This window comes from Diplotaxodon limnothrissa, linkage group LG16 (assembly GCF_057381915.1).
Source record: "Diplotaxodon limnothrissa isolate DT_005_m linkage group LG16, D_limnothrissa_male_GT1.1, whole genome shotgun sequence".
Taxonomy (NCBI): Eukaryota; Metazoa; Chordata; class Actinopteri; order Cichliformes; family Cichlidae; genus Diplotaxodon; species Diplotaxodon limnothrissa.
Genome location: NC_140611.1, coordinates 33774286 through 33787521, shown reverse-complemented (window position 1 = coordinate 33787521; position 13236 = coordinate 33774286). Strand labels below are relative to the sequence as shown.

Below are 13236 nucleotides of genomic sequence, written 5' to 3'. Positions count from 1 at the left end.
TATTCAGACTAACAAGGCTCCCTTTAAAAACAGTTTCATATTAAACACGGCAAACACCTGTAGTTTCTGTGAGTTAAAAGCTCTAAAGAGTCCGTTTTAAATAGTTCTTTCTACTCTTGGCTTAAATGTTTCAGGTTAGCACAGAGGCCCAATATAAGATATATAAGGATCGCTTTAAACTAATAATCATGCAAAACTACTCTAGAAGAGTCCAGGAATAAAAACATGAGCTGGAAACATCAGATCAGATTCTTATCAAATAAAAAGAAAGTCTTCATCTGGTCTAGCAGAGCACCAGTTTGGCTTAGAAGCCGCCATTTTTCTACAGAGAAGACTTTTACAAACAGGAAAACACAGCTAGGGAAGCAGCGACTGAAATTGTGAATCGATACTGATGTTTAAATTTAGGATGATATTTTATTTAAGTCTTTCTTTTGTTAGTGATTATTTCCTCTTTGTTCAAAGGAACAAGGAACGGGTCATTTATCTGATGTGACACCTTATAAATACAGACCACTATAACCCGGGCTGAGTCTGTATTTCTGATAGATGGATGTTTGCAAACTGACTAAACACAGCCACTAATTTCGCCTCTGCTTTTTTAAAAATTGTTTTAGTTTAACAGGTCAAACATCCTCCCTCCTACAACCCTGCTGGAGTAAACAGCCCTCTATTAGATTGTTAGTTTTCCGTTTAATTTAGGGATATTAGCTGATATTTCTCCTTTTTATGACTTTGCTGACTTTGTTTTGAATGCCTGAAAGTTTTCACAGCGAGCGCCAAACAGATGACGCAAACAGAAATATGCTGTCAGTGAAAATCCTGCACTCTTCTGCGAAAGTGACAGCTAGCTCACAGCGGCCTCAAAGATCCCTTTAACTCGTCTGAGGGCAGATTTTTCCCTTCGAGGCTCGACTGATCCAAACTTTCGACTGCACCTGAGAAGAGACTGATGGTAATGGCTAAATTATAACCATGATGCAGAGAGAAAGAAAAATCCATGGATCTAAGGACACACCTGCCCTCCAGTGAGATTTTTGGCATTCTCATACAGCTCATCAATATGGGAGGTGAAGGACTGGAAGTCTGGGATGACGAACTTCTTGCGGAAGGCCTGAGTGAGCAGGACAATGTTGCTCTGGACACACCTGATGAATAAATCACAGAAAGCATGCTAAAACATCGGAACTGCATGCAACTGGAGGTAAAGTTTGCAACCCTGAAGTCTGACAAACTTTTGTGACGTGTTTGATGAAGAAGCTTCATCAGAACAGTTTGATCAGCAGCTCATTTTGTCCTGGAAGGAGCCTGATCCAACATGAGCGCACACACTGATGAATGAGAGATTTCACACACTGTAAAACCATGAAGGAAGTAACCAAAGCTAAGCAGCAGCGCCAGCTGGGATGGATCAGTTTAACTGACAACTATGTTTGAATCAAACCCCCAAATCTTATAAACGAGGGCTGTTCCATACATCGCACGTTTTGTGTGTTAGTGACGTGACTTCAGGAGATGAGTTTGAGGTGAGGAGGAAGAGGACAACATTTTATTAAGATGCTGGCGGTGTTATGTTTCCTTTGTGCTTTTGTTTCTTTGGCGAATGGGACCCCTTCCCCAACAACACATAGTTAAGATGCTTCATATCTTGAGTCTGAAAGTGCAGGCAGAAATTAAAGAGCTATACGAGCACATGAACGCCTACGACCTCTCTCCTCCTCCACCTTGATATACTTCCCAGCCACTGAATTTAAATATAGTGGAGGAACATGGCGGCTTCCACAAACCACAAACCCATTCCTATATTTTTAATGGATTAAATGTAAGTTTATGAAACACATCAATTTGTTGGAAGACATAATTTGCACATTAATACATATCTGTATATATTTATACTATGAGTACTTAAAAAAATACTAACTCTGTACCTGTAGCCCTCACCTCAGTAGTGATGAAGTGCTTTGAACGCCTGGTCAGAGACTTCATCATTTCTTCACTACCAGACACACTGGACCCACTACAGTTCGCTTACCGTCCAAATCGTTCCACAGACGATGCCATCTCTCATCTCCTCCACACATCACTCACTCACTTGGACACTAGAAGGGGGAATTATGTTAAAATGCTCTTCATAGACTACAGCTCTGCATTTAACACCATAATTCCCTCCACACTCACCACCAAGCTGGAGCATCTGGGACTCAGCTCATCTATGTGTCAGTGGATCTCCAACTTCCTAACTGGCAGACCACAGGCAGTAAGGATGGGCGGACATGTCTCAGCCTCCACCACTCTCAGCACTGGAGCCCCCCAGGGGTGTGTTCTGAGCCCCCTGCTGTACTCTTTGTACACATATGACTGTGTGGCCACTACCAGCTCCACCACCATCATCAAGTTTGCTGACGACACCGTCGTGGTGGGCCTGATCTCTGATAACAACGAGACGGCCTACCTGAAGGAGATTAGGAATCTGGAGAACTGGTGCCAGAGGAACAACCTCCTTCTAAACGTCAGTAAGACAAAGGAGCTGATAGTGGACTTCAGCACTAAGCAGGAGAGGAACTACCAGACCCCCGTCATCAACGAGTGCCCAGTGGAGAGAGTGGACAGCTTCAAATACCTCGGAGTTCACATCACGCAGGACCTGTCATGGTCCTGTCACATCAACACCGTGGTGAAAAAGGCCCGACAGCGTCTCTACCACCTCAGACGCTTGAGAGACTTCCAACTGCCCTCCAAGGTGCTCAGGAACTTTTACTCGTGCACCATAGAGAGCATCCTGGCGGGAAACATCTTAACCTGGTTCGGGAACAGCACCATGCAGGACAGACGAGCTCTACAGAGGGTTGTGCGGTCAGCTGAGCGCACCATCCGCTCCGAGCTCCCTGACCTGCACTCAATCTACAGCAGGCGGTGCTGGACCAAGGCCAGGAAGATCGTGAAGGACCTCAGCCATCCCAACAACAGACTGTTCTCTCTGTTGAGGTCAGGAAAGCGATTCCGCTCCCTGAAGACCAACACAGAGAGACTGAGGAGGAGCTTCTTCCCGCAGGCGATACGGTCTCTCAATCACACCACCACACAGTACTGACCCACACATATGGTTCTTACACACACACTGGACTTTCTGGACTTTGGTTTTGCACAACACTGGTCACTATATTCTTCATTTCCGGTTAATACTTGTACAGCTGCTGTTATTGTGTATATATTTATTTATATTTAGATTTCTTCATACATTCTTATATAGTTCTATATTGTGTATTGTGTATTTTGTTGTACAGTTATTTTATTTTCAACTTTAATTTATATATTTTATCTTATTCTTTCCCAGTTAAATTTACCCTTCATTCTAATTTGTGTTGTACAGTTATTTCATTTTTAACCTTAATTTATATTTTATTCCTTCCTAGTTAAATTTACCCTTTTTAATTTTTCATATTTATTTCCTATCTTATTCATAGCCTTTCCTTTTTTTGTTTTCTTTAGGTCACGAGCAGTTGTCCAAGCATTTCACTACATATCGTACTGTGTATGACTGTGTACGTGACAAATAAAATTTGAATTTGATTTGAATTTGAAAAAGCTCAACCCAAAATAAACTGTCCCTGATAGAAAATATTTTCACTTTCACTATGTGACAATGTTGTGTAGCACCTGACGAGTTAAAGGGTTAAGTTATTTCAGTTATTGTTAAGCAGTTATTTTTTACTTTTACTTAAAATTTCCAGGGAAAACACTGCCTGTGCTACTTTTGTGCTCACATTTTACTTGTGCTGTGTCACTGTTATTGCTGCTCCTGGCGCCTTCTTTCAATATATTCCTACTTTGAAGTAGGTAATATGTCATCGGTGACAGTAGCTCACTCGAAAATGAGAATGAAAAACTCCCTTGTTTTTCTAATGCTGCTTGCAAGCATGAAGAAAATGTTCAGTAATTTCTGGCTGACAATTAGAAAGACCAAAGAAAACAGTCACAATTTCACATTCTGTTCACTTTGGGTTACAAATCAAGCGCACCACCTTATTTACAGCGGTGTGCTTTCACCCCTCCTGAAAGCCGGAGAAAACGTAATCTTCACTCATGCTACAATGAAATGAAGGCTTTCACTCACTGCAGCAAAATATTGCTAAATATGTTAATTTTAAGGAAATCCTTTTTTTTTAAAAAAAAAAAAAAAGAAGAAAAATGAATGCTTTAAAGTGAGTAACTGATAGCGTTAAATAACTGATCGAGCAGGCCCTGTGAATGAAAAGCTAAACTAATTCTGCACAATCAACTGCCTACTTCACACTTGATGAATATATTTTTGTACTCATATAATAAGGAAATTCAAATACTTGAATTTGCTTATTAATAACACACGACCATCAACATGTGCTGAATTCTTTTTGAGGCTGCTGTCAGTGCAGTTTCCTTGAAAAAATGAAGAAAAAGGTGGAGATAAAAAATAAATAACACCATAACGAGCAGCCTCACTTCTTGAAAAGGTGCCTGTCCAGTGTAACGCCATCTGAAGTCTTCTTTAGAGTTTCTTTCAGTGTTTCCATGCACTCCTTCAGTCGGGGATCTCCGGAACGAAGCCCCGTGGCTTTCAGTGCCTAAAATTAATTAAACAAAGACGTTTTTGGTGAATATTTTCACATTTTTAACACAGAAGTCAAAACTGTTTGGATGAAATATTCACATGAATACTAGGAGTGAAAAAATGTAAGTTTACAGCCAACCAGCAGGTTTCTAGTTTTTATGTTTTAATTTATTTATTTCAATTAAGTAACATGTCTCCTAACACCCAGTTGCAGTGCACCATAATAACTCTGAATGTATGTGACCAAACTGAATCTGAAGGACTTACTGTGAGAAATTTGTGAGCAGGAATCGTCTCTTGACCTTCGGCCACTGTGTAGAAAAGCAAATCCTCCAAACTCGGGAGAATCCCTGCGTTTCTTCTCCTGGGATAGAAAGAAAAGACAGAAAGGAGGCAATGATTAAGTCCCCAAAGCAGTATCGTCACCTAAAAGCACTTTACACACGAGCTCTGATATAAAGTAACTGCAGCCTCTCAGGGTCGTTGACACACAGCAGAATCGCCCTTTAACACAAACCACACTATACCGTATTCTCACTTTTCAAGCCAGTGTAAACACAGAGCTTATCTTTGGCTGTTGATACAGCCATTTACACATTAGTGACGGATCTAATAGAAATAAGCAGGCCAAGCGTTAGTGACAAAAGGTGTGTGTGTTTGTTTATACAGTAAATCCGAAAAACGGCTTTACTCTTTATAAAACGCCACATTACTGAGTCTATCCTTTTATAGATGTAAATGAAACAGCAATGATGATGATTCATGAGGAGATGAGATGACAGATGTACTATAAACAATATGACTGTTTGTATCAGAGACAAAGTTTAAATTGATACTTCCGGCGCCGTCTCGGATGGCAGCCTGTCTAACATGCTCTCTACAGTTGAAAATTACTTTCCTATTTTGGCGGGTCCTTTAATGTTTGTAGGAAAATGCTGACAATGTTCTATCACTCTGTGGTAGAGAGTGTTGTGTTCTTTGCAGCTGTGCTGGGGCAGTGGGGTGAAGACAGCCGATGCCAACAGGCTGAACAAACTGATTAAAAAGGCTGGTTCTGTCCTGGGTGTCAGACTGGAGAACCTAGAGGAGGTGTCCGAGAGGAGAATGCTAAAAAGGCTTCTTTGTATCATGGACAACCCCTCCCACCCCATGCACGCCTCCATGATGGATCATCGGAGCACACGCAGCAAAAGACTCATTGCCCTGAAATGCAGAACTGACGGCCACAGAAAATCCTTTGTACCGGAGGCAATAAAATTATACAACTCTTCCTCACTCTGTAGGTGATTTTCCTGAAGATTAATAACAAGCTATTCTGTTCCCATTCAGACCGTGCTATATCACCCAACAGTTTTTTCATTGAATGTTTGTTTCATCTCCCCATCATATGCTGCTACTCTTGTATCCATTTGCACAAAACTATGTCACTTTTACAATCACCTGCACTGATAGCTAAGCTATTTATTTTTCAGGATATAGTTATACTGTTACTTGCTACAGTTATTCGATATTATATTTTGCACTATCCTAATGCATATTACTGTATACTTGTATTCTATTGTACATATTGTATATCTTATTACTCTCTTCCTGTCTCTCTTGCTGCATTGTGCATGTGTATGACAAAAGAATTTCCCTCGGGATAAATTAAGTTCTTCTTATCTTATCTTAAATGGTTTTGGAAGGAAGAGAAGACGAGCTTTAGAGGAATATTTGGTACAGCTCAATCCAATAGAGCATATTTGGGACGTGATGGAATGGCAGGCTGACATCATGAATCTGCAGCAACATTGCTCAGCAAAATTCCTGAGCAATGTTTCCAGCAACTTGTTGAATTTGTGCTGTGATATTGTGAAATTATATCTGAGGGCAAAAGTGGGCAAATTCAGTTTTAACAAGGTGCATTTAATAAACTGTCTGGTGAGTGTGTCCTTGTGTGTATGTGCTGCCATATTCTGGTGCAACGGTTAAGTCCATGCACATTTATACTTTTTCCTTATTCACTGTATTGAGCTAATGCATTAAACAGTGTACACTGTCTCCACTTAAATAATGTTGCAATAGAAGCATCTATAATTACATAAACCCCCAAACTACGTGACCGCTGCACACAGGTTTGGTGGTTGTGTCTGGATCAGACCTAAATTCCAGAAATTCTCCCGTCTTTGGTCCCGTCCAGCCCTCGGAGGCTCTTGGATTAATAAAACCAACACTGTGGCTCGTTCACACGCCGGGATGACACCGCAGCAGAGGAGAAAAGTTAGCTCGGCACAGAGAAGCATTCAAACATCTGGATTTTTTTCAAGACACCAACAAATTTAACCTGGAAATAAATAAATGAGCCACCAAAACTTTGCACTGCACAGACTAGATTTAGCTCTGCCAACAGCCACATCACCATTTAAAATCCCAGGATTCACCCTGCGCTCCTCCCTGCCTTCCTCTCATCTCTTCCTGTTCTCCACAGAGTAAACACTCCACATTCAGCCGAGGTAACGACAGCCAAACGTGTGCAAACACACCCAGATCGACTGAAATGCCGTCAGTCGGGCATGCATGATTCAAGAGATTTATTGACCCGACATCTGCCTCTGCACGCACAGCAACAATAAGAACAGCACACAGTCGAAAGGAAACTTGCATGCGATATGCATCTAAGATAAAGTCTCCACTCTCACATGTGCTAATCTGAGACACTCTTAAGCACAACCTGCCCTCTGATGTATTTCACGCTGCTGAGCAGTCATTCAGACTCTGTGGAGGAGGGGTTTGCACTGAGATCTTTCTGCTCTGAAACTTGCAGCAGCCACATGGCGGCATTTTGTGCAGAGCCGGCAGAAAACACGAGGGCGGCTTCATGTAATTAAACTCCACACATCAGTGTGGGTTCATTAGTCATGATGAGGCCCATTTAACTTTTGAATTCATTCATTTATCAAAACTAATAAATCTCCACTTGGGATTCTCAAGTCATCTACCAGAGCATCCATCACAGAAGAGGTTTAAACAGGATGTGACCACAGACTGGACATCGACATGGATCTAGCCACTGTTACGCCGCTCATTGGTTTCTCGAGTTTCAACATTAGTGTTCAATATACATCACAGCATCTAATTATCGCTATTGGCATAAATGATCCCTTATACACCTTTTTACTAGCTAAAAGTGTCCTGAACCATTATCCTGAGGCGATTAATTCAAATTCAGAATGAAGAGGGTGTTCATGGTCATCAAAAATAGGCTGGGCTTTCCTTAAAACAGCCTGATGATGCAGCTTAACCAATGAAATTTGTTGTCAACCAGTAATTTTTCCAGCAGCTCTAACAATCCTGTTCAGTTTGTTCTTAATTCCCCCAGTCAGGTTACCATACCAGACTGAATTATTGAACATAAGGATGCTTTCAATCAAGCTCACATAACTGACACAAGCCTCTCAACTTTATCTTTAAGAGCTGATATCACTGATAATGCTAATCAATAAAGGAGGAAGCAGTTACTTCTACCTAAACCTGCTTCTGGATGTTTTAAGTCATCTTAGATCATGAGTTTAAAATTCTGGTTGTACCATAGGGCTGCTCGATTATGGCAAAAATGATAATCACGATTATTTTCACTGAAATTGAGATCACGATTATTTGACGATATTTATTTAACCCTTTAAGACCTACTATAGAACCAAGTCCACCAGAGCTTTTTTTTTTTTTTTTACATGCTGTAGTGCCATTTGTGGGAGCATTTCAAGTTGCTAAACATCAATACAACTGTTATAGCCCATATTTTAATAATATGTATGCATTAAGTCTATAGTAATTACATAAATTGCAAAAAAGTGCAATAAACTACAAAAAAAATTGAAAATCGCTTTTGTTTTGTTTACATATATTTCTACTTGGAGAAATTTAAGAGGCTTATCCCTCAAAACTTTAAATACAATAAAGTTGCAAAAAATAGTTTACAACAACAGGAAATTTATTTTGAGTGTCTTCATAGTTTTATTTTGGAGATACAGCAATTTTTATATACTGCAGAAAAAACAAAAAACAATCCTATGATGCAAATTTGCAAAGAAAACAGCATGTGCATCATTTCACTGTGGGAAGTGTTACGAACAGCTGATAGGAACGGCGAAGCGTGTTTCTGGAATATTATGTTTTTGTTCCTGCAAGCGCTTTTTATGCAATTTTTGCAAAGCTATATGTGGAACGAAACCGTGACCGAGGACAAGCTGATGGCATCAGATGTAAGTACAACTCCTCCGGTTTCATATGCAAAACAAATTATTGCGCTAGCTTACACGGTTCAGGTTCTACAGGGATTTAAAAATAGTTACGCAAAACGGAGCGTGCTGCTCTGACCGGCTTTAAAGGGTTAACAATGACTTTAAAAAAATAATATAAAATAGTGTGCAACACCACTGAAGTTTTTTTTAAACTCTCTTTTCAACCAACGGCAGTCACTCTCCAAATAACTTCTGCTTAGCTTTCCGAGCTTCCCTCGGGTCCTCTTAATCAGCGGTCTCCAACCTTTTTTGCGCCACGGACGGTTTATGCCCGACAATATTTTCACGGACCGGCCTTTAAGGTGTCGCGGATAAATTAGGGAGGGGCTAATAATCGGCTCAGTCATTTTTAATGATCGTTGAAAGCCCAGATCGTAATCGTGATTAAAATTCGATTAATTGAGCAGCCCTATTGTACCATATTTAACTCTTTGTTTCGTGCAGATTTCCATTGTCATTTGGTGGTGTGTATTTGTATTTGTGTACAACTGCAGTAAAGCTAAATCCTTCCCACAGAGAAACCTGTCAAATAGTACTACATAGTAACCTCCACAGAGAGCATCAGGACTTCTGCTGTAAACACTTCAACATTGGGAGTCTGTGGGGACTGATTTACTGCTGGAGCCTCAAGTGGACATCAGAGGAACTGCAGTGCTGGCTGCACATGCAGGAGTCTCAGGTTTGTTTGGATAGCAGCCACCTGAAGTCTCTGTTCATACACTTTTCCAAGTACTCCAGGTTCACCTTGTAGTTTAAAGCAGCAGGAAGTAGATAAAGGCTGAATCTTTACTTTACTCAAAGCTAACTTAAGCAGAAAAACTGACAGCAGTGTCAAGCCCTATTGAAACCCTTGGACTGGTCCACAGATGACTGAATGAACAAGCCCCATTTCACAGAGTCCAGTGGTTTAAGTGCCCGAGTCTTACAGTTGTCAGCAGCAAACATGAGCTGAACTAAATGAGCAAATCCACCAGACGGTGTTTAACCAGTAGATGGGTAAGGGCTGAATACTGCCTTGAACACCTTGTTTGTCTGCATTTGTCCCTGTAAAAATCCTCACGGACAGATGGCTCAGTCCATCTGCAATTGGATGACTGCTCACCAGTGCATGCAAGAGCTTCCTGGAAACAAGAGCTGAAGAGTAGTCTTCTTTCTGTGCTCTGCTTCATCAGGAGTGCTTTAGCAATGACGGCTGCCCTCTGGACACCCAGTCACACAAGAGTAGACACACCATAGTGCTCATATATCTGCCAACATCAAAAATCAGAGTAACACCTAACCAGACCTCCGGTAAATGCAATTAATATTTAACCCATTGTTTTACATGGATGCTGCCATCACGTGAAGCTTCTGCAGCTACAGGCTCAGATCAGGCAGCTGCTGGCCATCTACTTTAAGACAGTTTGACTTGTTTTGCTTCATTTCGTGGCTTCATTTCACTGAGGGCGGGGCTTACGGATGCAGCCGGAGGACTGGTGGAGCAGATTGGTTCAATTTCAGTTTTCTATTGACAGGAATAAAAGAGGTTTCAGAGAAAAGTGTGCGATTACAGGACTTTTTAAGATGTGCAACTGCAGCCTGACTTAGCTTTTCCTCCTTACCTCACTGGCTGAATATTCGTGGGTATGCAACCCTGCTGTACTCATGCAAATAACAGAAGGAGAAATCCTGCTTCACCTTCGGTGTGAACGCACCCGTGCCAAATATTTAATGACTGTATATAATGATGATTTCATCTGCAATGTCTCAGTCATGCAGTAATGCTGTGATATACTGTAAAACCTTATCACTACCAAATAATTATATTTTTTTGCTTTATTTATTAATCACACTGTTTTAATAAACATATCACACTTGATTTCATAGAAAATACTGAGATAGTCTCCATCACATACTGACATCAAGTCTAAAAATATCCACATCTCAGCCACTCTTCATGTGATGACAGCTTGGTTTGACCAGCTACTCCAGGAAACACATCAGCCTGTGTTAGATACGGGTTCCCTGATGGGTTTCCTGCAGTAGCTGTACCTACTCTTATCTAAAGCACTGAGAAACAAAGACTACAAGCTAGAGCAATAACTGCATGTTGTGTTGCTTTCATTAAGCTTCATTATTTCAGACAGGAAACCTGCTGACCCTGAGGGATTATGTGAAGAGTGTCTTGGGAGTGCAACATGTGCATTAGCAAAGCAAAAACCAATATCGTACATCTCTGTGGTGACGCCACCCTGTCCATGTGAGTCTTCATTTCGAGGTCAGGAAATATCTCATGAATTTTTTCCAGCTCGCTGCAAAAGGAACGACGTGGCTGCAGGCAGGCAGCTGGAGGCTGCCACAGATGTGGATTTAACCCCCCAAAAAAGACTCAATCATTAGGATTTCATTTTTTTATCTGATGACAGCTGCAGGGCTGCTACTTAGTAGGAAAACTTGTGAATTTTTACCAAAGACACCAAAAATTCCTGCATTTCTCATCAGTTTGTAAATTGTGGCATTGGTATTGTGTAAGGTCAAACATATGGCAACACAAGGAAGTCCAAACTAGTGAAAACTGCAGAGACGTCATTAGTAATTCCAATTTTTAAACAAAATATTTCTTTTGTACTTTATTTGAGGTGAAATATGTTTAAACTTTACAGTATTTCCCATTTTTAAATGACTAAAATTACCTTTTCTTCTTTCCTACAATACTCAGAAGTGAAGGCTTTGTGCCCTATTAGAGTCACAGCCATCCTAAAATCATAATGCAGATCTAATTTTTAAATGATACGGTTTTATTTCTACTTGATATAGTCCGCTAAAACTAGGCCCATCAACTGAAAAAAAATGGCAGGACTATTGTAATGCGTCATTAAGTGGATGTGGATAAATATAAACAGCATAATGTGTCCTTCATTCAATGCTGTAATGGTTTTATGTTAAAATACATGTTTTGTTGTTGTTGTTCTTGTTGTTTTGTTTTCTACAGGGAGTTGATCGAGTCTGTTAAGTTCAACATAAATAACCTGTGGAGCAGCAGCAGCAGCAACGCTCCAAATGTGACCTCCTTAGTGAAGGTCACAGTAGAAACCACTAGAACCTGCTCTGCTTCCTCCCCAGAACAGCAGCACTCCTTGTCGCAGCGAGCGAAACTAAAATAAAAACACGTGCATGTGGATGATCGTAGCTCAGTGAGAAGCTGAACCCGGTCTCCTGAAGCCTCGGTGTGGACCTTTTTACCCTCTGCTTCACGGCCTGCTGCTGTTTCACTTTCACAACTGTTGGCCCCCGCTGAGTATTATCTCCTCTGGGGCAGGCAGCTAACAGGACAACACTTACAGATTGGCGTGGTCAACTCAAAATCCCGGTAGAGCGGAAGTGCCCTGATGCGGAGTATTTGAAGACGTGAACATTTTTTATCGCCACCTTTAACGAAGCCGGTGGAGCGAACACGTCGCACATGGCCCGAGAGCCACTGATGTCCCACACAGGCTACAAGCTAGCTTATTTTTTTATTTATTACGGTTTATTTAAAATCTTAAATGAAGGGTTAAACCTGTAAAAATCACATTTAAAAAATAAGTAAACATTTACATTTTAAATAAAGGGACATTTAATGCGGTCATTAAAAAGTGTTCGCGTCGGTTAGCGGTCGCAGCATCCGATCGCGTCACGCACAGACGCCAGATGCGACGTCATGGCATGGCAGCGGGCAACCCGGAGATCTTCTAGAAGTATTTTACTGAAACCTACTTGTCGCTGTTCGCTTCGCCGCCGGCTCCATCCTTCTTCAGCTGCTCCTCTACCTCCTCGGCTTCGGTTTTCACGCAGTAGGAGCGGAGAGAGGCGGCGCGGGGCGCGGTGCGGAGAGCCGGGCGGTGCGCGGCGGCATTGAGGAGCTTCAGAGGAGCAGATGTGGCTCTGGCATCAACGGAGGTGGCGCCGAGGCAGCAGAAGCAGCGGGAGCCTGTCGGCAACCAGGTCTTCTCTCGGTAGACGGGAAAGGGACGCTTGAGGGTGGCTTCAAACAACTCCTTCAGCACTGTCGAGGACCTAAAATGTAACATCTCAATCCTGTCGGGCAATGAGAGAGAAATTCGTGATTCCTAATAAATCCGAGAGAATCTGCGAGGCTTCTGAATAGCGATTCGAAGCAAGTTGTCTGTCCGAGCGGCGATGACTCACAGACACCGGCTTCCACAAGTATATAGAGCGGAACAGCCACGCCCCATAGCTTTTTATTGGTGGAAATACAGTTAAGTAATTATGACGTACCCTATCAATTCTTCTTCTGTGTTTTTTTTTTTAAAACTGCGCCATCGGATATATGACCTATCAATATATGACTATGTTTTTACAACATGTTTACAGAGAAAAGGTGGCTTA

General features: G+C 41.5%; 1 protein-coding gene across 3 annotated transcripts in view; it reads right to left on the bottom strand.

Moving 5' to 3' along the window:
- The window catches only part of glsb (glutaminase b), a 41234-nt gene extending 28221 nt beyond the window's left edge, over positions 1–13013 (bottom strand). For all 3 annotated transcript variants that reach the window (XM_085374953.1, XM_085374951.1, XM_085374952.1), the window contains exons 1-4: positions 12604–13013; positions 4856–4952; positions 4480–4601; positions 1019–1148 (exon numbers count right to left, since the gene is read on the bottom strand). In XM_085374953.1, coding sequence (XP_085231079.1) covers positions 1019–1148; positions 4480–4601; positions 4856–4952; positions 12604–12917 — 663 coding nt within the window. In that variant the 5' untranslated portion in view covers positions 12918–13013. The remainder of the gene's footprint in view (positions 1–1018; positions 1149–4479; positions 4602–4855; positions 4953–12603) is intronic.
- Between the last annotated feature and the right edge of the window lie 223 nt (positions 13014–13236).